Here is a 22,819-nt window from a genome sequence, read left to right on the forward strand (position 1 = left end):
GATGTGTCTGAACACCAAGTGCCTCCTTCACGTTCCTGCAGAGATGAGATTTGCCTACCGCTCTAACCCAGGAGGCCTGGCGAGGGAACATGCTAACTCTTAGATTAGTGGGGCGGGGGGGCCGAAATTTGGTTAACTTTTATTTTGCCAGCTTGGTCAGCAGTGTGACCTGACTGTCTTCTCGGTGTCTCCAGACCTTCGCCCCTGGCATCTGCCTTGCTTCCAAGTTTTCCATTAGATCAGCAGGCACGGCATGGCCCTCACCACCTCAGACTGCTGGGCATGCAGCATTTCTATTCGCTCCTGGCCTGCTGGAGATAGGTAGGGGATGGGGGAGAACCTCTCGGTCAGTCCCCTCTGACGCCACTCATGTCAAGCCCGACAGGCCGAGCAGTTTAGCAGTTGCTGCTTCAAGATGTATGTAAACCCCGTCCAGATCTCTAACCCCTCTCCCGCTCTGCTGGGTGTGTGAGGGAAGCAGGCCTGGCTCTACAGAGCACGGGGGTGAGGCTGTTTCTCAGTGTCAACAGATGTGGGCTGTTTTCTGTTCCCCTTTATTGCTCCCCCTGTGCTGTTTGACTCCTCCTGTGCTCCAGGGCAGTGCCGCTCCCCTATCCCTGGAGGCCCCTGCAAGTTGAGCCCATCTGTGCACAGGGTGTGGTCAGGGCCGTCCTTAGGATTTATGGGGCCCTCTGCAGTATTGTTAAACTGGTGCCCCTGTGCCGACAGCAGCCCGGGCTCGCATGTGTATTTTAGAGAAGGGGGGGGGGTCTTTTGAAGGATTTATTTTAAAAACTGTCTGAAGGTCCAAGCATTTAAGGCTAAAGATGAATCCTCAGATTGTGCATCTAAATATCTATGCGAGGGTTTTTTAGAGATGTGATTTTATCATCTTCACCATCACACTAATGAAATATTTTTAAAGCAGATTTTAAACTAAGGTCCTGTAGACTGACATGTCCTGAGTAAACATGACCGTGATGCACAACTGTTTCCGTCAGTAAATTCAGACAGTCTATACCTGGGGGTTGGCAAATGCCTGTTCAATGGCTCCATTACCCCGTGAATGGCTCGCTAACAGTTTCAGTGTTGTGCTAATAGGTCTGGCAGGCTGGAGGCTTTTTCACTTTTAAGTACTAGATCCCCTCTGGAGGAAGACTGGGGCGGCTGCAGCAGCCAGCTGTGGTGGGAGCCTGCAGGAAGGGTCAGAACAGGGATAGGAAAAGGCAGAAGGGTGGACACTAAGACCCAATAAAAAGAACAGGAGTACTTGTGGCACCTTAGAGACTAACAAGTGGGCTGTAGCCCACAAAAGCTTATGCTCTAATAAATTTGTTAGTCTCTAAGGTGCCACAAGTACTCCTGTTCTTTTTGCGGATACAGACTAACACGGCTGCTACTCTAAGACCCAATAGTGCCCCAAATTTTCGGGTGCCCTACACCAGGGGTTCTCAAACTGGGGGTAGGGACCCCTCAGGGGGTCACGAGGTTATTACATGGGGGGTCGCGAGCTGTCAGCCTCCCCCCCAAACCCCGCTTTGCCTCCAGCATTTATAATAGTGTTAAATATATAAAAAAGTGTTTTTAATTGATAAAGGGGGGTCGCGCTCAGAGGTTTGCTAGGTGAAAGGGGTCACCAATATGAAAGTTTGAGAACCACTGCCCTACACAGCCTTATATGCCTAAGGACGGCCCTGGGGGTGGTGCAGGGGGGAGGTAGATGCTTTCTGCCAATGCATGTTACCTTGGACATACCTGTGTGCCATCACCTGGCCCAACCTCCAGTGTGTCCAGGGCTAGCTGGGGTTCCTCCCACTCTGACTGACTGACTGCAGGGAGGAGACATTTCACCTCCCTCCCTAGTTTGTCTCTCAGCTGTGTAATGACAGCAGCAGGGCTCAGAGGGAGAAGGGGCCAGGGGCAGGAAAGCTGCCTCTTGGGTGTGAAAATCTGAGGGCTCTTGCTTGGGAAGGGTTATCCAGGGGCGCTCTCTTGCAGGGACTCCAGAAGAGGGGGGTGAAGGGGAGTGCGCCTTCCTCTTGGAGCATAGAAAGGGCTGTCTGGGGACTCGCTCCATAGAGCATGCAGATCTGCACCTGTTGTTCCTGTGCTCTGATCTCCATAAGGCAGTGAGCCTTGTGCCGCTGATCCATCGCTCTGGGAGCTAAGAGGGATAATCAGATCTCATGTTGCAGGACATCAGCTGATTGTGCCAAGGGTCAGGAAGGAAGCTGCCCCATGTACAGAATTGTACAGCTTGTCAGACGCGGCAGGAGAGGTTTTCACCTTTCTCGGACGCATGAGTCTCTGAGCGCTCTAGGAGGTGGGGTAGCAGACCAGACGGAGCAGTGTCTGACGTGATGTGGTGGATCCTGTGCTGCCTGGCTTTAGGTGTCTGCACTGTCCATCTGTGTCCCGCAACAATGACATGGACCCTCTGTGCTGAGAGCAGACGTGCTTGATTTTCTGCAGTGCCTTCCGTCCACGGGAGTGGGCGCCCAGCAGAGACTGTGCCGGTGAAGTGCTAGTGCTGCTGTGCTGGGCCGCCTGGCCCCTGGCACAGCCTGAGACACTAAGCCCTGATGGGCTGTCAGCCGGGATTCTGCCATTGTGTCCTAGGAGTGTCACCGTCCGCCTGGATGGAAAGAGCCCGCCCTCTCAGACTGCGGGGGAGAGCCGGCAGGGGCTAGCTACCTTGGGCTCCGGGCCAGGGGAGAGCAGGAGGCCATGCTTCTCATCGGAGTTCCTGTTTCTTCTCTGCGTAGGAAGCCAGAGGAGATATTTATAGCATTGTTATGCAAAAAGAAAAAAAGAAAGAAAACAGGAAATTGGCAAGTTCCAGATAACCCGCCATTGCCAGGCCGTAGCTGCTCCCTGGCTGCCAGGCCACGTGTCTGCTTCCCCCAGACCCCAAGGCTGACAGCAGGCCCTGGGGGCCACGGGCTCCTCTTAGTGCTCGAGGGAGGAGCCACAGCAGGGCCTGCCTGCAGCCAGGGGCTCCAGGAGCTTCGCGAGACCTTCCCAAACGGAGCAAACGGGCTGAGACTGAGCAGGGGCCCACACCTACTCCGAGCTGAAAGTAGCGGTTGAGAATGGAGGGAGGGAGCTCTTGTCTTAGCACCCTGCAGGTCCAGGGTTGGGAGCCGAGGTGGAGGGGAGGACGTGCACCCCTACGGGGGAGATTCATAGCTCAAGTGCAGCTTGCTGCTGGGGGAAGGATCTTGCACTCTGGCTTAGAGCCCTGCGCGGGACTATTGTTTTTAATCCCACTACCACCTGCTCCTGGGTTGTTTCTTGCATTTTTATCCCGCTCCCACCTGCAAAAATCTTAGATCCCGCACGAGAGACAGATTCCCCCATTCCCCCCAAAGTTCATTAACATATTACAGGGGGGCCAAACTGTGGCTTGCGAGCCGCATGCGGCTCTTTTACAGTTAAAGTGCAGGGCCCCCTGTTCTCCCCCCCGCGTTCTCCACCTACCAGACTGGGGGGAGGCTCGGGACTTCTGCCCTGCAGCTGGGTGGTGGGGCTAGGGGCTTCTGCCAGAGACGACTGGTGCCTGCTGAGAGTGGGGGTACAATTTAAAGGTTTGGGGCCCCCAACAGCTTGAGTCACACACACCCCCAGGCTGCAGGGTGGGGCCGCTGCTTTAGCTCCATGGGGAGAGGCAGCAGCAAAAGCAGTGGCTCTCCCTGCAGCTTCCAGCTGTTGCCACTGTCTCTCCCCATGGCCCCAGCAGCGGCCGGCCGTGCAAGGAGGAGGCCTGGTGACACCACGTGACCAAGTAGGACCAGCAAACCTTGGCAAAAATCTGGGGAGGCACATGACCCCACGTGCCCCTCCGCCGTGTGTTGCCTCCGGCTTCTGCCCCGCGGCTTTAGGCCTGCAGGGAGCTGAAGCCCTGAGCCCTGGCTGGCACCTCCCATGGGGCTGAAGCCCCAAGACCCCCCTCCCTGCGTGGCTGAAGCCCCGAGCCCCGGCAGGCGCCTCCCACAGGGCTGAAGTCCCAAGTCCCGGCAGGCGGGCCCCAGCTTTTTGTCGTATGCGGCTCGGGCGGTCAGTAAGTTTGGCCGCCCCTGGCATATTGTCTATATATACGGAATACAGACACAATTTTTACCACTAAAAGAATATAACAAATCTGGCTTTAAACCATGTTAAAAAAATACTTCAACTCCTGTTATAATAGACATCAAATCTCTTTCTATCCCTCACTTAAATTTAAGTATTAAAACCTTTATTTAAAAAAGAAAAACTTGCTTTACATTGCTGCACTTCTATGTATGACAAACTGCTGTCGTGTGTATATCCCACGGAATGTCAAAACAAATTGCACCACAGTTTTGCCTTAAAGACGCAGATGTTTCTAAAGATTATAATCATTAAGTTGTTTAAAAAATGTTGTAAACGGCTTAAGCATCGCTTTTAGAACTTTGAAACATACCTTTCCAGTTATTTATCTGTCAGGGTTATTACTGCTTTTTGGGAAACGTTTAATTGAAAAGCTGCTCACAGCCTAGGGTTTTGATAGAAATACATTTTAAAAAGAGGCTCAAACTAAGTGATCAATAGTAAGGTCAAATGAAACAGCAGGCATATGGGGGTGCAGTCTGTGGGTCTGGAGCCCAGGGAGTAGGTACAGGGAACGCTGGGCTGGGGGGAGGTGGTGGCGCTGGAGCTTATGAGGACAATTCAATTCTTAGGTTGTTCGGATGTCGGGCGCTTTCTGGCTGCCGTTGCCAGGGCGAGAGCACGGCGTAGCTTCTCATTGCACACCCTCTCAGCTGGGGGGCGGAGGGCGCTGTCCATGCTAGCCACGCTGTAAGCTGTCTGGGGGCACGGTCAGGCTCCCCAGCGGGAGCGCGGTGTCTGCATCAGTCTCCTCAAAGCATCCGCTGCAGCTGGCGGGCTCAGGAAGTGTTTGTTAGCCCTGGTTTCACGATTGGGTCATTTCCTACGTACAGGGTCTAGCTCGGCCCCGGGCTGGCATCCCGTCCGTGTCTGGCTGCCCCCGGGAGCAGGGTGGGTGGTCTCGTGGTGGTGCTTGGCCTGAGTGTGTGTCATTCTGCAGGGGTTCTCGCATGGCAGGTGCCGCCCTGACTCCCGAGGGCTGCAGCCTACAGAGAGCCGAGCACCTCCCTTCCTGGGGCGTGGGGAGCTGACCGGCTCAGGGAGTGGGACACAGGCCTTGCGCTGTGGGGCGGAGAATGGGATCTGGAGCCTTCTCCTGGTGGGAACTGGTTCCAAGCCGGCCCCAGCTCGGTCACTTGAAGGTTCTTGAGTCCTGTGCTAACCCCTCCTGGAGCGCATGGCACTGCCTAGCGTTCAGGCTCAGCACAAACCCGCTGGGCCGCGAGATGAGGGGTTACCACAGCATGCAGTCCTCAGCACGGGGAGGCCAAGGAAACTCACCCCATCTCCTCCCCTCCTCCCTGCTGCAGCACCCCGGGGTCCCAGCAGGCGGGCTTCTCTTGCCACCACCCCGAGGGGAGGAGATGGGTGCCTGGGACCCCTTGGGAGTCAGCTGAGGGGCGCCCGCCTGTACTGGGGGGGCAAATGGGCCGAGCCGGCCATCGTGGTAGGTGGCAGGCGCGGGGCTAGGCCAGGAAGCAGGGCTATCCTGCTGGGCAGAGCCAGGCAGCCTGCCCGCTGGAGCCCTCGAAGCCTCATTCCAGCACGGGCGCCCCTCGGCCCCTGGGTGGTTCAGTCCTGAGCACAGCGGCCACTGGCCCGCACGTCGGTATGGGCAGCCAGCCTGGCAGGCCCAATGCCCCAGCCCGTCTGTGTCACACCCCTTCCTTCCAGGGGAGGGGGTGTCCCCAGCTTCGATCCCTGCCCCGAGGTGAAAGTCATGTCAGCGGCACCAGCCCCCCTCCGTCCCCTCTGCAAAGGGAGAGGGCCTGGCCAGCGTGCGCTCTGCCCCTCTGCTCTGGCTGCAGAGGGGAGGGTTCGTGGCTTTCCCCATTGCTGGGGTATGCTCCAGGGTCCGTGTCTCCCACCCCCCTAATGCAGTGGCTGTGTTTCCTTCCCTTCCAGAGAAGCTGTACAACTCCCAAGGGCCGGAGCTGAGGCGCTCCCTCTTCTCCCTCAAGCAGCTCTTTCAGGTACGTTCCCCCAACCGCTCTGTGGGGCACCGTCCCACCCCGCAGCCTAGTGACCTCAGGCCCTGTGGGCCTGTGCCCAGGGCCATGAGCTGTGCAGGGCTCCGCGGGGGCAGCTGGTCATGGGGGGCCTGTGGCGTTAAGTGATGCTGGGGGATCCCATCAGCCCAGCCCCCCAGCTGCTGCTTTGGGTGATAAATTCCCCCGTGTATCCTGCCTTTCCCCCATGCCCGATTCCTGCTGCCCCCAGTTCGGCACTGACGGAGCTGCAGGGCTTAGCGCCTGGGGAGCGGGGGCTCTGGCCCAAAGCCAGGAGAGGTAGTATGGGGTTTGTTAACCCAGCCCCTGCCCCCTGGGGGGCTGCAGATTTGGGCTGGCGCCTTGAGCCTCACCTGTCAATCCCTGCAGCACCCCGCTGTGCCACGGCTTCTCACCGAGCAGTAACCAGTGGGGTACAGCACAGGCACCGCTGTCACTGCTATCTTCCCCCCTGCTGCTCTCCCTCCTTTCCCCATGGGGTACAGCACAGGCCAGCCAGCATGGTCCTTCTCCCCTCTCCCCCACACACCCACAGGGTTTCGCTAAGCCCCTTCGTTTTCAGTTTAAATCGATTTTTATTGAAAAATTCCCACGTTTTACAAAAAGTATTATTCGTTTTTTTCTGATTTTTCACCCTACTTTTGTGTCATTCAAATATATAAAAAATAACTTGCTTTATTAGGAAAATACAAACACATATCTTATGAAATGTAATTACGATAATACATTAGTCTGTGGGTCTATGCAAAGCCGTCTGTTAAAGTAAGGCTCTGTATTAGTCTAGAAGAGACACACAATAAACAAACAAGCACACAGGCAAGCTCTGAAGTGCGTGCGCATCTGAATGTCCTGATGAATCTCACGCCCACCACAGACATATTTCAAGCTGTTAGCAGATAACGGTTTAAAGATTTGACCCACTAAAATGGGAAGAAAACAAAAATCTGTGTCAGAATATGTTTCAGAACACAAGGAAGCATTTGAAAATTAATAAATTTAAAAAAAAAAACAGGAGAAAAGGATGAAGTTGAGTGTATGCGCTGCAAATGGTGTGGCCGAATTACTAAATGAGAACTATTAGCCTATAAATATTTAAATTCTACACTAGTAAACTCTTTATTCAGATGAAAAGTTTTATGTAGAGAGATTGTTTTCTTAAACTCAGAAGCGGCAGCATGTGTTCTGAGTCCTGTCCTAGTTCTGCAGCAAACCACACTGATGAATGGAATTCAGAGCATTAATTTACGGAATACTTTTTCCCCATCTTTCCATCCACCAAAATAACCCCCGATATTTACCCAGAAAAATGAATTGGTTTCTTTTGCACTGATTTTCCCCCTGTTCTTCTTGTGGTAATAAACACGGATCAATTCCTGAGAAAAATTAAATAAAATCAAAACTGAAAATGAAGGGGCCTAGGTACAGCACAGGCACCGCCGGCACCGGTCCCTTCACCCCCCCGCCGGCTCCCCCACCCCTCGGGTACGGCACAGGCACAGCCGGCACTGGTCCCTTCACCCCCCCAGCCGGCTTCCCCCCCACCCCCCCCCCGGGTACAGCACAGGCACCGCCGGCACTGGTCCCTTCACACACACCCCCCCCAGCCGGCTCCCCCCCCCCCCTCGGGTACAGCACAGGCAGCGCCGGCACTGGCCTCTTGTTGGACCACACCTCCCCTAGCTGTGGGGTATGGGCAGCCCTTGGGCTCTCCTGACCCCCAACACCCTTCTCTATCAGTCTTGCCCTGTCTGCCCCATCCCTGCCTTAGTGGGGGTATGACTAGGGCCTGTTTGGGCCTCCTGTCCCCCTGAAGCCGTGACTGGGGGGTCTGGACCCCTGCGGGTGGATCAGTGTGATCTCTGGTTTGTGCTGCAGGAGGATAAAGACCTGGTGCCAGAGTTCGTGAACTTGGAGGGGCTGATATGCTTGATCAAAGTGGGAGCTGAGGCCGACCAGAACTACCAGAACTACATCCTGCGAGGTTGGTGACAGGACTGGCCCTCTGGCCTGCCCTGCGGCAGGGCCCAGAGCCACTTGTCTGCCTATCTGGAGCCCCCTGGTTGTGTGTGTGTGTGTGGGGGAGATTTTGGGTCTAGAGCCCCCAATGGCGCAGACACCCACACATTGGGTGTGGGAGTCCCAGCTGGAGAGGGAGGACTGCTTGGGAGAGGTGGCAGGCATCGTAGGCTCTGCCCCTCTCTGAGCAGCGCCTCTGCGCCGGGCCCTGCCTGCGGGTGAGCTCTGAGCAGGGGCTGTGCGGGACGGCCCCCTGCACCGCGGGGCACGGCGGGTGCTGAGCTCTGCTGAGTCTTGGCTCTGACTGCTTGTGACCGGGGTCCTAGTGGGGGTCAGTTGTGGTCACTCAATTAGGGTGAACTGCAAAGAATGGAGCAGCCAAACCCCAAAACGCTGGTGGAGATTCCAATACTTCAATTCACCAAGCAGGCATAAAACAGCTTCTTTATTACCTCCCTGGTTACTCAGAAATCCAAACAACACAGTTCCCTTCAAGTGATCCAGCCTCAGGCCTCCATCCAGGTACCCACATCAAAAATGATGAAAATGTCTGTAAATCTTATTTCATCCTATAAAAGAAAAGGTTCTACCAATCCCAAACGATCGGACACATCACCTCCCAGGTTAATGAATGTTTCAGATCTTACCCAAATACACGCTACAGCCAATTCTTATTAACTAAACTAACATTTATTAAAAAACAAGAGAGAGAGAGTCTGGTTTAAAAGATCAATATACATACAGATTTGAGTTCAATTCATTGAGGTGCAGATTCATAGCAGAGATGGTGAGCTTTGTAGTTGCAAAGAGTTCCTTTAGAATTCAGTTCATAGGTTATAGTCCAATGTCCAAATCTCACATTCAGGGCGTACCAGCATAACTGGGACCGCAGTCTTGCGTAGGATGTCCAGACATCCCGATATTTAGGTATTTGTCCTGCGTCCTGATTGATCTTCGGTCGGGACTCTGCACTCCGCTTTTTTTTTTCCCTCCGCCGGCAGCACTCGGCTGTTCTCGGCTTTTTTTTTTTTTTTTTTTTCGTCTCCTCTGACTGCTGGCAGCACTCAGCTGTTCTCGGTTGGTTTTTCCCCCCCCCCCTCCTGAAAACCAGAGGCTGAAGGTATGCATAGCTAAGGGAGGGTGCATAATCTCCTCTGACTGCCCGCAGCACTCGGCTGTTCTCGGCTTCCCCCCACCACCACTGCCGGCAGCACTAGGCCACAGTAGGGAATTGGGAGAGGGAGCTGTTTGTGTCGTTACACCGGCAGCACTCGGTTTTTGGGTTTTTTTGCTCCGCCGGTGACCCCCCCCTTGTGTCCCGATATTTTCTTCCTGTCATCTGGTCACCCTAGTCTTGCGACTCAAACTTCCCCTGATGAAGTCTAAGCAGATCTGAGATGATGGAATCAGGACCCAAGGGTCTTTTATACAATTTCATGTCCTCTTTGACAAGTTGGGAGTTCCTCGGGGAACAAAAGGTCATTAGGATGACCATCACCGGTACTTAGCTATACAAATTAACATAAGGCCATTTGCTTGTTCCTCCACCATTCACAGTACATTTCAAAGAGAGATGAATACGAGATATCCCATATTTACAATTCATTTAAATGCTAGGATCTTCTTTTGACATCTGAATTATCAGAATACAGCACAGATAGGGACTGTCGATTATGTTGTGGACCCTGTTCATACATATGTAAATACACAAAAACACAGTCATGATCTCCCCATGTGTCTTTTGAGGGTTATTTATTTTGCAGGATGTTTAACCCTTTCTAGCCATGCGTCACACTGCTCTTTCCCTCCCAGCGCTGAGCCAGATCATGCTGTTCGTGGACGGGATGTTGGGCGTGATCACGCACAACGAGACCGTGCAGTGGCTCTACACGCTCTGCGGGAGCATGGTGAGTGAAACGGAGAGCACGCCCTGCCGCACCCCTTTGCACCGGGCCATTGCTGTCTGCTCCCGGCCTCCACTCCCTGCTGCTTTATTGCAGCTGGGATTTGTCAAGGGCAGGGCTTTCCGTGCACTGGCACTGCACTTTCCACGAGGAGCGTGCTGGGGGTGAGGCTGCTGAGTGCTCTGAATCCTCGCTCACCCCCAGTGCCAGGCCTGGGCCTCGCTCCCCGTCCAGCTGGGCTCTGCACATGCTCGCTGAGGGCAGGTTAAGCAATGCTCTGCTCCGAGCCATGTTTGGGGGCTTATTATCTATATACCTGTAGGGCTCAGACCTCACGCTGTGGCGGCTGCGCACATGTATTCCAGAGCAGTCCTCCTCTGAGCGCTGGTCCCTAGGTGTGTTCCACACGTGGGCACGCGTGCGCCATGCACCCGAGTCCGGCATTTCTTCAAAGCGGTGTCCATAGACTCGCCTCGTGCTCCCGACCGATGGTACCAGAGGCCAGTTCCTTCTTACCGCCGCAGGGCCTGAGTCCCGGGATTCAAGAACTGCCCTCGCTCCTTCTCCATCAGCGACGAGCATCACTGGTGCCGGTGCTGTCTGGGTGAGGCACGTCTCTCTGCCAAGTGCAGGGTGTGTAAATCCTTCCTGCCCAGAACTGGAGCTCCGAATGAAAAAGCTCCTGATGGAGGAGGCTATGCCCAGGCCCAGGAGACATTGTTGGTACCACCTCGTCTATGTAAAGACCGTCTGGCTGCGTCAGACAAGCCGGGCCCTTCAGGCATCTCTGCTGGAACTCCTTTGATTCCGGGTCCTGTGGTGACCTTTGTGACGTCGGAGGATCTCTTCCTCCCCTACCTGCAGTCTCCACTCCTGACCCAAAGCAGGAAAGATTCGACTAGACTCTGCTACCTGGCTAAATGGTGGCAGTTTTCGGCCTGGACGCGTCCCCACCAGCATGCGCTTGATACTGTGGACATGCCATTTATCCATGGCAGAAAGGTGGTGGGGACAAGCCGTATCCTCACAAGGGTTTCTAAGTCAGTTTCAGGAGGCATCTTAGAATGCTACAAAACAGCAAAGCTTCCCCGTCGTGGGTGTATCACAGCTCGCGCCGTGTGGGCACCAGCTGCCTCCCCGGCATCCTTCTTGGACATCTGCAGGGCGGCGATGTGGAGTTCCCTCTGTGCTTTCACAGCGCACTGTGCTCAAACAGTCAGCAAGAGCAGAGGCCGCCACAGGGACGGCAGCACCTCTGCTGCCAGCTTCCTCACACCCTCCTCCGGCCTGAGCCCTGCTTGTGCAATACACCTAGGGGCCAGCCCTCGAAGTAGTGGTGGTGGTTACTCACTGTAACTGGCGCTTCTTTGAGAAGTGTGGTCCCTATCTGTATTCCACCAGCCCACTCCGTCCCCTCTGCTTCGCATCCGGCCGGAGCAGCATCGACCTGCCCTGCCTCTTATACCCTCAGTCGGGAGCGCAAGGAGAATTACTGCACACGTGGGGGTCGACGGCCATGGCTTTGAAGACATTCCGGACTCGGGTGCATGGCACTCGCGTACCCACATGTAGGATACTGTCTCGAAGAACTTCCATTACCCCACTCGGTGCGTTTGAACAGCATGCCCAGGAGGGCTCGCTGGCACTCGGTCGTTTCCTACCTACCCAAAGGGATCCTGGTAAAGGGGGTCCCTTTAGGGGCCTTTCTCATTGAACCAGAAGCTGTAGAGATGCCCCCATTTCCTGCTGCGAGTGGAGTTTGACACTGCAGGGACAGAATGTGCCCAACCGCAGGCCAAGGGGGGCTGTGAACAAGGCTGGCCTCCCTCAGGGCACTTGGCAGAGCTGCCTGGCAGGTTTCAGAGTGGTGGTAGCCGTGTAGTAGTGGTGGTAGTGGAGGAGTCCTTGTGGCACCTTAGAGACTAACAGATGACAGAGACACAGCCAGGACTAGAAGTGCTAGCTCGGTCTGGGGGCTGCCTCTGCTCCGGCCGGCACCAGCCCTCGGAGTTTGTTCTCTGTGTGGCACAGCTTGCTGGCTGAAGTGTGGCCCTGATCCTGACCAGCAGCGGCCTGTCTGGCACCCAGAGCATTGTGTGCTGGGACCTGACCTCTCCCCTCTGCACTGAGGACCCGGGCAGCTGCTGTTGGCTCTGCTTTCTGTGACTCGAGTGCGGAACAGTGAGCTCCTCGCACGCCAGCCCTCTAATACGCCCCTCTGCCTCCCCAGTACCGCCTGGTGGTGAAAATGGCGCTGAAGCTGCTGCTGGTGTTTGTGGAGTACACGGAGTCCAATGCCCAGCTCCTCATCCAGGCTGTCAACACGGTGGAGCAGGCTAGAGGTGAGCGCGGCAACCCCCCGGTGCCTGGGGGAAGCCGCCTGGCAGGCTGTGAGCTGCAGTGTGCAAACACTCGGGATTGAAATAGGGGTGCCCTGGCTGGGTCCCCTCATGGAGTCCCCCCGCCCCCTGCAGGCCCCCTCCGTCACAGTAACAGCGCACACTCACGTCAGAGAGACTCAGGCCCTGCACGCTGCCCGGGCCAGCACTGGAGGGCAGGCCGGAGGCGCGGGGCGTTGCTGGTAACCAAACCCTCATGCTCCTGGGGCAGGGATTTGGGTGCATGCGATTCAGAAGGCTCGGCTATAAACGTCCCATCGGGCTGCACGCTGGCTGAGCCGGTAGAGGAGCACGGCGCCCCCAGGAGGCCCAGCGGCTGCGTGGCGCTGTGATGTTCTGGAAGCTCAGCAGCAGCTCTGTGCTTCAGATGGGAACTTGCTGCCCTCCCACCGTTCCCTCCCCAGCCTCAGCCCGCTCTGCCGCCCTGTCTCGGTGTGCTCTCTGCCCAGAGCCGGCCCTTGGGGCAGCAGTCCTCTCTCCTGGCAGCCCCCCGCTGCCCGGCCTGCGAGCTCCCCATCCAGCCTGAGCCTTGGCGTGCCGGGGGGCTGGGTTGTTCTTTTAGAAGATAGCTGCTGCAAGACAGGAAACCTGCCACCGTAACTCTGCAGCCTCCTGCCTGCGTGCCATGAGAGCCGTGTCTGTTCCCGGGGCACACCACCTCCGCAGCAACGCGCACCCATGCTGCTGCAGCAGCTGGCCCTCGCCCTGGCGAGCCGGGCCCAGGCTCTGGGTAGGACTGTGAGCCCCAAGGAGAGCGGGATGGTCCTGTGGGCTGCCCAGCCGCATCCTGCAGAGGGGGACTAGCCAGGGATGTCCCAGGCTAGGGGCAGGGTCTCAGGCTGGAAAGGAAGCTGCCAGTGCTCTGTGGGATTTACAGGAGACGCACTGTACTGGGAGGAAGAGGGGGTGCCGGTCTCTCTGGGCCCGGTGCTCTGTCTCGGAGAGCAGCTGGGCGGTGCTGGCCTGCATGTGGTGCTACAGCGACCTCTGCTGGCAGGTCAGGGTATTGAAGTGTCTGTCCCAGTGGTGAGTGGACCCTGTGATCAGGGCAGGGCGGGAGCCGCCACACTGCACCGCCAGGCTCCAGTTTCCTGGTCCGCACTGGTGCCGCACTCACCTGTGTGGCGCTGGGACTTCTGGGGTACGTCCCAGGCTGCTTTGTACTGCAGTGAGTGAGATGTTCCTTCCCAGGGAATTGTGGGGAACGTGTCTGTCTGGGCCACGCGGGGGGAATTGTGGGAAAGGTGGAGGACTGTCAGCAGTCACGTGGCTTAACCAGCCCCAGCGAAGGCAGAATTTGAGATCTAGCTACAGCCAGGCCAGGCCAGCTAGCCTGGGGTTAAAGCAGCAGCACACTGGAGTGAGAGGAGGATGGGAGGGGGCGACACCCTGGTCAGAGCCCGGGTTAACTCTGCCGTGAAGACAGAGGAGGAGGGGAATAAAGCTCGTGTAGGGATCCTCCTTCTGCATGTGGTATCTCCATGGTGCAGGCTGTGCTGGGTCTCTGGTAACAGATGGCGCTCGGGCGCCTCCGTCACACCAGGGCCGTGCATGTCCTGAGGGGGGCAGATGGGGGGCAGGGCCATCCCAGAGAACACCTCGGTCTGAACTGGCTGGCAGAGAGCCAGGTTCCAGCCTGGTGCGGCATGCTGCAGGGGCTGACAGCTCCGGAATTCCCACATTCGTCGTCTCCCCAGCACTTGGTGCGCGGTGTGCTGGCTGGACCAGTGGGCCTGGCTACTGTCCTCACATGGCAGTAAGCCCCACTCGGAGGCTCTCGGTGGATCTGTTAACACAGGATCCCCTTTCGGAGCTCCCACCTCCCTGGGCGCAAGCAGGCTGCAGCTCTGAGTCCTGGGTCTCAGGTGCAAAGCTCTGCACGGGACACGCAGTGTAACGAGCTGGTGGGGGCTCTGCCCCCTGACGCTTCCTCGGGGGGGAGGGATGGGGGAGGGAGTCCGGAAGTGGGCCGATCTGCCTGGCTGCTGGCTGATGGGGGGGGCACCAATCACGAGGAGGAAGCCTGCCCTGCTCAGGGACCCTGTTTGCCAGGCTTGTGGTGCTGTTTTCTAGGTGCGTATCCATGGTCCAACCTGGTTGCAATCTTAGAGGAGCGCAATGGGGCTGACACGGAGCTGCTGGTGTTTGCGATGACACTTATCAACAAGGTCAGTACCGCGAGGCAGAGCGGCCGCAGCTCGGCACATCCTGGGAGTGGCTCCCATGTTGCTCCTTCCTCCCACCCCTGCCCTTCACCTGTGCAGTCCTGCTCTGGGGCCTGGGCTGGGAGGTGTGGGCAAGAGGCCTGCTAGCCCCTGTGCCGCGGGCTGGCCTGACTGCGTCCCCTTGGTGTTACTCAGACGCTGGCAGCCCTCCCGGACCAGGACTCATTCTATGATGTGACAGACTGCCTGGAGCAGCAGGGGATGGAGTGCATTGTGCAGCGCCACATGCACAACAAAGGCCTGGATCCTGACGTGAAGCAGCAGTTTGCAATCTACGAAGTGAGTGCATTTCCTCTCTCCATGGGCCGCAGCCCCCTGCCCCTCCATCTCCCCTGCCCTCAGGTGCAGGCCAGAGGTTTGGAAGGACTCACCCCCCCCCCCTTACGCAGGGGGTTCTGGGATTGCCCTGGCCACACCTACAGGAGCATCCTGCCTGCAGGGAGGTGCCCCGGAGGTTGGACAGGAAAGTGAGGACCTGCCAGGTACTGACAGATGCTCCAGCCTCCGTGGGGCTGGGCAGGTCACTGGGCTGTTGGGAGAGGCCTAGCGCTGCCGACCCCCAGCATGTCCAAGGCTCCAAGCGCTTAGGCTCCTGAATGGCCTGGTGGAAATCTCACTGCTTCCCGGTGAGCCTGGGGTTGCTGCCCCACGCAGCAATGTTGTATCTCAGCCCAGCCAGGCATGATCCCAGCTCCCCTCCCCAGCCCGCAGAGGGGATGGAGAAGGTCTCTGGCTCGCAGAGGGGTTGTGCTGAGGCTGCAGTAGCTGCACTCTCCCCTGTTGTCACACTCAGCATCCCGTGGCTAGACGTTAGTTGCTCCCCAGTGAGGCCGATGGGTGCTGGGGGCGTTCACGCCTCTTGGAGCCGTTGGTTTAGGCTGTCGGCAGGCTCAGGCAGAGGAGAGCATCAACGCCGTAGGGACGGAATAGGTCAGGTGAGCAGGGGCAGGCAGGCAACAGCTGAGCCCGGTGGGCATAGGAGCCCCATGACAGCACGGGGTAACAGGGCCCTACAGCAGCTGGGAGGCAGCCCAGCGTATCCTGGCACCCTCTGCCCGTGTGCTGCTCTCCGCAGAGCTCGCTCAGACACGAAGACGGAGTGGAAGAGCTGCCGCTGGGGGCGCGCAAGGAGCGGCGGAAAACAGACGAGAACCGGCGGGGCCGGCGCTCCCTGGGTGGCAACGTAGATGCTGGAGCCGGTGCAAGCTCCCCAAGCCCAGCCGTGGAGGACAACAAGCTGCCTGAGCCCTCCAGCCCCCCGAGGGAACCCACTGCCGAGACGGGGACGGAGAGCAGCCCAGCTCCGTGAGTACTGGGCGTTGAGCAGGGATAGGCAGGCTGGCCAGTAGCTGTGTGCGGTGTGCAGGAACAGAGCTGGGTTCTGGGTGTTTGGGGCAGGACTGTTCGAAGGGTTTGGGTGGTACTGCAGAGGCTGGGGCAGACCTGAGGCCGTGGGCTGGGCATGCCCAGCCAGGGATCTGCATGTGGCGAGCTGTGATCTGCTCCATCTCCCACTCCTCAGGGCTGGCTTAGCCACGCTGGACCTGCAGGGCTCCTGTCCGGGCGCTTAGCCTGGTTGGGCACCCTGAATGAAGTGTCTGCGGCCAGGCCCCGAGTCTCCGTGTGCACCGCCTGCAGGTGAATGATGGGGTGCTGTGTGTGATCCATTGAAACGTAACAGCAAGAGCCCCTCTCGGTGCATGCCGGGCCCTGCTGGCCGCATGACTGCAAAGAGGGACTGGCTCGTGGGGCGTAGGCTGAGTCTGCGTTGCTGCCGTTTCAGGCCCTGCTTCGAGAGTGTTTACAACAGCACGTCCAACGTGCGGCTCTCTGCGCCGGCCTCCCCGGAGGAGAGGGAGCACCCCAGCCTGGGGGAGAGGAGCGTTTTCAAGTGAGTTGCCTCAACTTGGCGGGAACTGAGGAGTGTGTGCTGGCCCTGCTGGGGCATGGCGCAATACAGGCCTGGGGGAGGCTCTGGGCAGGACACTGAGGGAGCGTGAGTCTGAGGAGGGGCACTGCGAGGCCAGAGGGACTGTGAGGCAGACACACCTCTTCCCCACCTCCCCCCCCCCACTCCCTGTCCTGTCCCCTCTCAGCAGAGATACCCCAGAGTGCGTCTACACAGCAAAATAAATAAATAAATAAACCACCTGAGAGCCCAGGTCAAGTAACTCAGGCTGGGGCTGTGGGGCTGAAAACAGCAGTGTGGATGTTCCTGCGCGGGCTCTGAGACCCTCCCCCACTCAGACTTGGCGCCAGGGGTTTCCTTTGCAGTGTAGACGTCCGCACACTGACCTGAGCTGGGGCCTGTCCATGGTCTCAGGCGCTCTGGGTGTGTTTCCGGCAGTGGGTCGGTGGCGCTGTTTAGCCCCAGGGCCCTTCCTGTGGGAGACCAGGGGGAGCCCATCGACAGCCCATCCTCCTGGGCCCCCGGCCTGCGCAAGAAGGGCTGTGTGCGACAGGGAAGGCCGGTTGTGGATCCGGAATGGTTCCTAGGGCTTGGGAGCCAGCCCCCCTGTGGAGGAGCAGGGTTCCTTGGGAGCTCCAGGTGATGATGGGAAGGGAGCTGTGTGGAGGGAAGCTGTCCTGGTGTGCAGGAGGGGTGTGTAGCGGATGGGCTGGCAGCACTGCGTGAGAGGGACCCAGCCTACACGGTCCACACTCGCGGGGCGCTCTGGAGTCAGCATGCTGACGTACCCCGTGGAGACAGCACACTGAGGGGGGGGTTCCCAGCTGTTGGCCTCTGGGCCCTGCTCAGCTGGGTGGAGGCGTCTAGTGGGTGATCAGTACCCTCCCAAAGGGGGAAAAGGGGAAGGCCCTCCAGCATGCAGCCAGCGTGCTCCCCCCGCAGAGTGGGGTCTCTGCGAATAGCGGGATCCCAGCCAGCGCCATGGGAATGGCCTGCCCGCCTGCCCACTCCTCTGCTGGCGGTGCCCCCTCGGGCTCAGCTCAGGCAGGCTGTCCCCAAGTGGATGGGTGGCATCTCTAGCTCCAGCTCTCACACTCTCTGCTCCTTCTCTCGGCACTGATTCTCCTCTGCCTCAACTTTCTTTCCTTTTTCAGACTTCACCAAACTGCCCCTGTTTGGTAAGTGACACGGAGGCTGCGTGCGTGTGCATGTGACCCTTCCCGGCATGCTCCTCCCGCGTGCTGTGGCTAGTTTTCTCTCCCTGCCTGCGGCTGCTCTGTCCAGGCCACCTCTCCCGGCGCTCCATTAGGCTGGAGCGTGGGCGCTGCACTGGGGTTTGCTTGCATGCGGCTGCATCTGCTGCTTCCAGGCCTGGGTCTCCTCTGAGTGCTGGCCACACGATTCCGTCCCCATTACATGCTTCGCGTTGCCGGGCAGCACTTCCCGAAACTGCTTCGCTGGGCTGGGAGCTACGTTCCACTCAGCAATCAAGGTCCCATCTTTCCTGATCACTGACCACTGAGCCAGCCACACGAGGCTTTCTCCTAGGCTGGGGCCAGAGACCTCCTCTTGGCACTGAGCTTGTCCAGCCACCTCCACGACGACGCAGGAAACCCCCTGCTTGTCTCTGCAGCGCTTCCCCCCTCTGCCCCTGTCCTCTCTCTGCAACCTTGAGGGCCAGGAGAGCACCATGCAGCCTGCCCCACTTCCCCTCGCCAGCATGTTGGTTCTGAGTCAGCCATAACCCCAGACATGGTGCGCAGAGCGCGCAGCGAGCGACCGGCTAGCCCGCTGCTGGGGCGTGCGGAGCGGCCTGGTGCAGGCCCGTGAGGCCTGAGCCGCTGCACTCTGACTGCTGGGCTGGCAGTGCCATCCTCGGGGTTGGGGTCTCTGTGTGAGTCCCCCGTGCTGTTCATTTGGGCTGGCCCCTTGTTCTGTGCCTGGATGGAGGGGAGCGGGGAGCTGCCTGGTTATGGCCGGGTGCCCTTGGGGGTTCCAGCATCGGGTTCAGCAGCTGGGCCTGCCCCAGGGCGTCACTAGAACCCGCGTTCCGGAGGCTGCTGTGCGTGGCTGGAGGCCGGCTGTGTTAACTGACAGCTCATGTGCTGTGGGCGCCGAACTGGGTGTGAAAATGGCTGCCCTCCAAAATGGCTGCCCGGACACCCTCTGGTGGGCGTGGTGGGTGTGGGAAGGGTGGCAGCCCCCCACCCCTCCACGAGCCCTTGCGAAGGACTGGCCCGTGTGTGGAACCCCATTCCTTGCCCCAGGGACCTTCGCCACGGCTGCTCCTGTAACGGTCGTGGGGGGGGCACCTCTGCTGAGGGAGGGGACGACCGGACTGATGGTGGCAGCCTGTCGAGTGACCAGCGTGCGCTATGCCCAGGGGGCTGTCGGCTGGCCTGGGGGGCAGGAGGAGCACACAGGGGTGCTGAGCCCCTTGTCTCTGAGTGCAAGTGCCAGTTTGTCCCATAGTTAGTGGAACTTCGATTGGCCAGGGCTGCTGCATGGCAGGGATTTTCCCAGTCTGGTGCGCAACGGGCGCTCTCAGCAGAGGTGGGCCCAATGCAGCGGCCGGGGGATGTCCCTGGGCTGGACAAGAGGCTCAGAGCGGCACGGGGGAGCGCCGATTGTGCTGGCAGATGTAGGATATGTCGACACTGCGAGTTAGCCCAGGGTCAGTAGAACACGACGTAGCAGAGCTGGGGTTTGCTAACCTCGGGCTTCAGCATCTACACTCATTTGTAACCCCAGGTTAGGAGAGGTTGGGTCCCAAGCTGGGGCTCCAGCGTCTTGACTGCATTATGCAGGCCCGTGTCCAACCACCCGTATCCCAGGCTTCCCAGCATGTGACTGCTCTAGCCCTTTGCGGGGAAGACGTGACCGTCCACCAAACGTGACTGCCAAGCAGACAAGGAAAGTCGGGCCGTGGGATATTTTTTGCCGATGCCCAGAGCACAAGTCCAGTGGGGCTGCGTCTACCCTGCAAAGCAATAGGGGTCGGGCCCCGGGTCCTGGCTTGGACTCTGCTCCCTTGTGGGACCCTGGGCTTGCCTTGCAGTGTAGACATCCCCTTAGGGTGCGTCCACACTGGAGCTGGGGGTGTGATTCCCTGGTCCCCGTGCTAGCTCTGATCACGCTAGCCTGATCAAATAGTGTCGCCGGGAGGGGCTGTCTGCCCCCAGTACAGTGCCAGCCCAGATACTCCGCACGTACCCCTCACGCTGCTCCTAGCGCACTAGCTCGGTCAGAACTGGTGCTGTATGTCGCCCTGAGGTGGAGCGGACGCCTGCAGCCCAGATGTGCCCTTAAGTGGACTGGCCTGGAGAGCGCTGGGGAGAGCAGGGGCTGGCAGCACAGGGGGCAGTGCCGTTCGCTCTGGGGCGTGCTGTGCCATTTGTGCTCAGGCTGGAACCCATGAGGCTGCCCTGATGCAGGGCGCCGGCCGAGTGGAGCTGAGAGGCGGCTGCCGTGTGGAAAGCATGCGGAAAGCATGGGCCGCGCCGCGCCGGGCAGCGGTGCTAACTGCTCTTTTCTCTCAGGCGAGAGGAGAGCCCCCCTTTGCGTGGGGACAAGCCCGTTCTGAGGAAGTTTGAGTAAGTACAGATGTGGGCGCATCTTCAGATGTGCCCTGGGTCCCGCTGGAGCCAGGCCTGGGCGCCCCCGGAACAGAGCAGGGCTCAGGTGTTGTTCTCTAGGGTAAATGTCACATGGTCATGGGAGCTGGGGGCTGATTGTCTCCCACACATCTGCCTCCCCAAGGCGTGTGCGGCTGCACTTCCCTCTGCCGAGCTGGGGGACAGCGCCCGTCCGAGCCTGGCTTGGGTGGAGCGGTGCCAGGGCAGAGAGACTGGGCTGTGGAAAGAGGGGAGATTGGTTTCCTTGACTCCCTCCAGCGTGCTTTGTGGGTAACTCAGCCCCCACAGCGAGCGATAGACACACATTGGTCCCAGCCCTAGCAGGACCCTCCAGCCCTGCCTAGCTCCTTAGAGCACTCTAGCTTGGGAAGCCGCGAGCTTCAAGCCCGTGTGCTGGAAGATTTTTAGTGTTTCAACCTTTCCGGATGTCTGGGCTCCCTGGGCAGTGCCAGAAGCCAGTGGCTTTTGGAGCTAGAACCCTACAGAGTTCAATAGGGGCCCAGGTCCAAGTCTGCGAGAGCCTCTGCTGGGGAAGGTGTTTGCCTGGCGGGACTCCGGAGCTTTGGGGAGCCGGGCGCCTATGTCTGTAGGGGGCAAGCTGCACCGCAAGGGCTGACGTATAGCGCTGTGAATAGATTGTACCCTTAGCATTGCCTTTGAGGATCGAATCAGGCAGCGCTCGTGGCGTGAGCAGAAACCGACCTGCTGAATAGTAGGGAGAGCTGGCGCGGGCGTCCAGGCCAGCCGGGCACAGGCTCTGCGGCGGGGCCCCTGGATCCTTCAGTGCTGCTGTGCCGCCAGCTGCAGCATTGCGGTGGGTCCCTTTCCGTGGCAGACGTCAGAGTGTCGTGAATTACATCGGACAGGGGGTCGGTTGGTCAGACCAGCAGCCCCTGGGCTCTCAAGCAGGATGAGATTGCTCATTTTGCCTGGCCACCCCGTTTTCCATTCCGAGTGTGCTGCAGAGGTTTGCCCGAACAGCATAGGACCCAGACGTTGTCAGGGAGGCTGGAGACTATGGTTGCTGGCGCTTTTGGCACCAGCGAGTCAGTTTGGGACTGAGAGATGCACACATTAGCTGGGTATCTCTTGCTAATACGATCAGCAGTAAAGTAGTTAACTCTGAGCCCTAATGATGGCAGTTTAATTGTTAGCTCTGCAGTGAGGGGAAGGGGTGTCTCCCCAGGCTGAGCGGCTGTTTCAGGCTGAAGGCAGACTGGGGAGACGGCAATGGAGCTGCACCCGTTTCCCAGACCTCAGGGTGACATCACGGCCACTAGTGCTGGGGGCAGCTTCTTCCTCTAAATAAAAGCTGGGTTCCTGGAGCGTAATTTTGCAGTGAGCGGCACATTTCTCAGCGAGTTCTGAGGCTGCAGGATCCCCCAGGCCCTATGGGAACTGGCTCCCTTGTTTTCAGTTAGCCTGTGCCCTGGGTTTTGTTACATTCCTAGCTACCCCCAAGGCTGAGATTTAAAGCAAGCTCATGTAATGTCCAGGGAGCCCCGGAAACCTGAGAGGAGCCATTTTTGACATCTTTGAACTGCCCCCCCGTTGAACATTTTCCTGGGGAACTTCCCCAGCCTGCCCGGAGAAGGGGGGGCTGTCGATCCAGGACACCAGACGAAGGGAGAGTCCCTGCTCTGTTAAACTACCTTCAACACACTCGGCCACCCTAACTCTGGAGCCCTTCCCGTCTCCCCACTGGCCTCTCGCATGCCTGCTTTCCCCACAGCCAGAATGTGTCCGCCTCTGGGCTGTGGGTGGCAGCTGCCAGCAGCACATAGCAGCCTGGCACAGTGCTGCACATGAGGGTGGGGAGCGAAGGCAGCAGGATCTTAGCTGGGAACTGCAGTGTGACCCCGGCCCCGGGGACCACTCGAATCCCTAGGCAGGAAGACTGCACCATGCGTGTTGGCAGCTTTCGGGGGGGCTGCCCATCGCGTAATGGGGCCGGGAGTGTCAGAGGGGGCAGTGAGGTGATTTACAGGGTGTGTCAGAGCTGAGCGGATGCCTGAGTTTTCTCTGCCCCAGTGTGGGAAGGAGGAGCTGGGGACACCAGGGCTCCCTCATGCGCAGGTGCCCGGATGTCTGGCCAGGCTGTCCCGGCGGCGGGAGGGGAAGGCTGATGGACCTGGGTGGCTGTAGGCTGGTGCTGGCCTGACACACACATGGCTCCGCATACCGTGTGGTGGGGTGTGTGCTCTGACCCGAGAGGCGGAGGGTGTCAGGCATGCCAGCAGTGCTGTCCCGGGACACGGCTGCCTCTGCTAGACACGTGCACCGTGGCCCTGTGCCCCGCATGTATGCGGCTGGTCGCAGACATTCAACTCCCTTTTGCAGAGCTCGCTTCTTGGAAAACCTGGCTTCATCCCAAAAGGAGAAGCTGTCTGCGATGTCCAAGGGGCGGCTTGACGTCCTCGCCGAAGCCATTCCAGGGGGCGGCCAGCTCAGCCCAGAGCCACCCCCAGCAGGTACGCAGGTCCCGTGTGCCTGGTGTGTGCCATGCAGCCCAGAGGGGCGGTGTCACCCCCAGCAGGTATGCAGGTCCCGTGTGCCCAGTGTGTGCCATGCAACCCAGAGCCACCCCCAGC

The 22,819-nt window shown here is 58.7% G+C and overlaps 1 protein-coding gene across 1 annotated transcript in view; it reads left to right on the plus strand.

The window, feature by feature from the left end:
* Positions 1–22,819, plus strand: part of FHOD1 (formin homology 2 domain containing 1) — a 60,459-nt gene that overhangs the window by 25,966 nt on the left and 11,674 nt on the right. The window contains exons 4-14 of the mRNA XM_065416354.1: positions 6,037–6,104; positions 8,016–8,121; positions 9,969–10,063; positions 12,291–12,402; positions 14,533–14,627; positions 14,820–14,963; positions 15,760–15,989; positions 16,468–16,575; positions 17,748–17,771; positions 20,133–20,186; positions 22,569–22,699. Coding sequence (XP_065272426.1) covers positions 6,037–6,104; positions 8,016–8,121; positions 9,969–10,063; positions 12,291–12,402; positions 14,533–14,627; positions 14,820–14,963; positions 15,760–15,989; positions 16,468–16,575; positions 17,748–17,771; positions 20,133–20,186; positions 22,569–22,699 — 1,167 coding nt within the window. The remainder of the gene's footprint in view (positions 1–6,036; positions 6,105–8,015; positions 8,122–9,968; positions 10,064–12,290; positions 12,403–14,532; positions 14,628–14,819; positions 14,964–15,759; positions 15,990–16,467; positions 16,576–17,747; positions 17,772–20,132; positions 20,187–22,568; positions 22,700–22,819) is intronic.

The sequence above is a fragment of the Emys orbicularis genome, chromosome 14 (genome assembly GCF_028017835.1).
Source record: "Emys orbicularis isolate rEmyOrb1 chromosome 14, rEmyOrb1.hap1, whole genome shotgun sequence".
Taxonomy (NCBI): Eukaryota; Metazoa; Chordata; order Testudines; family Emydidae; genus Emys; species Emys orbicularis.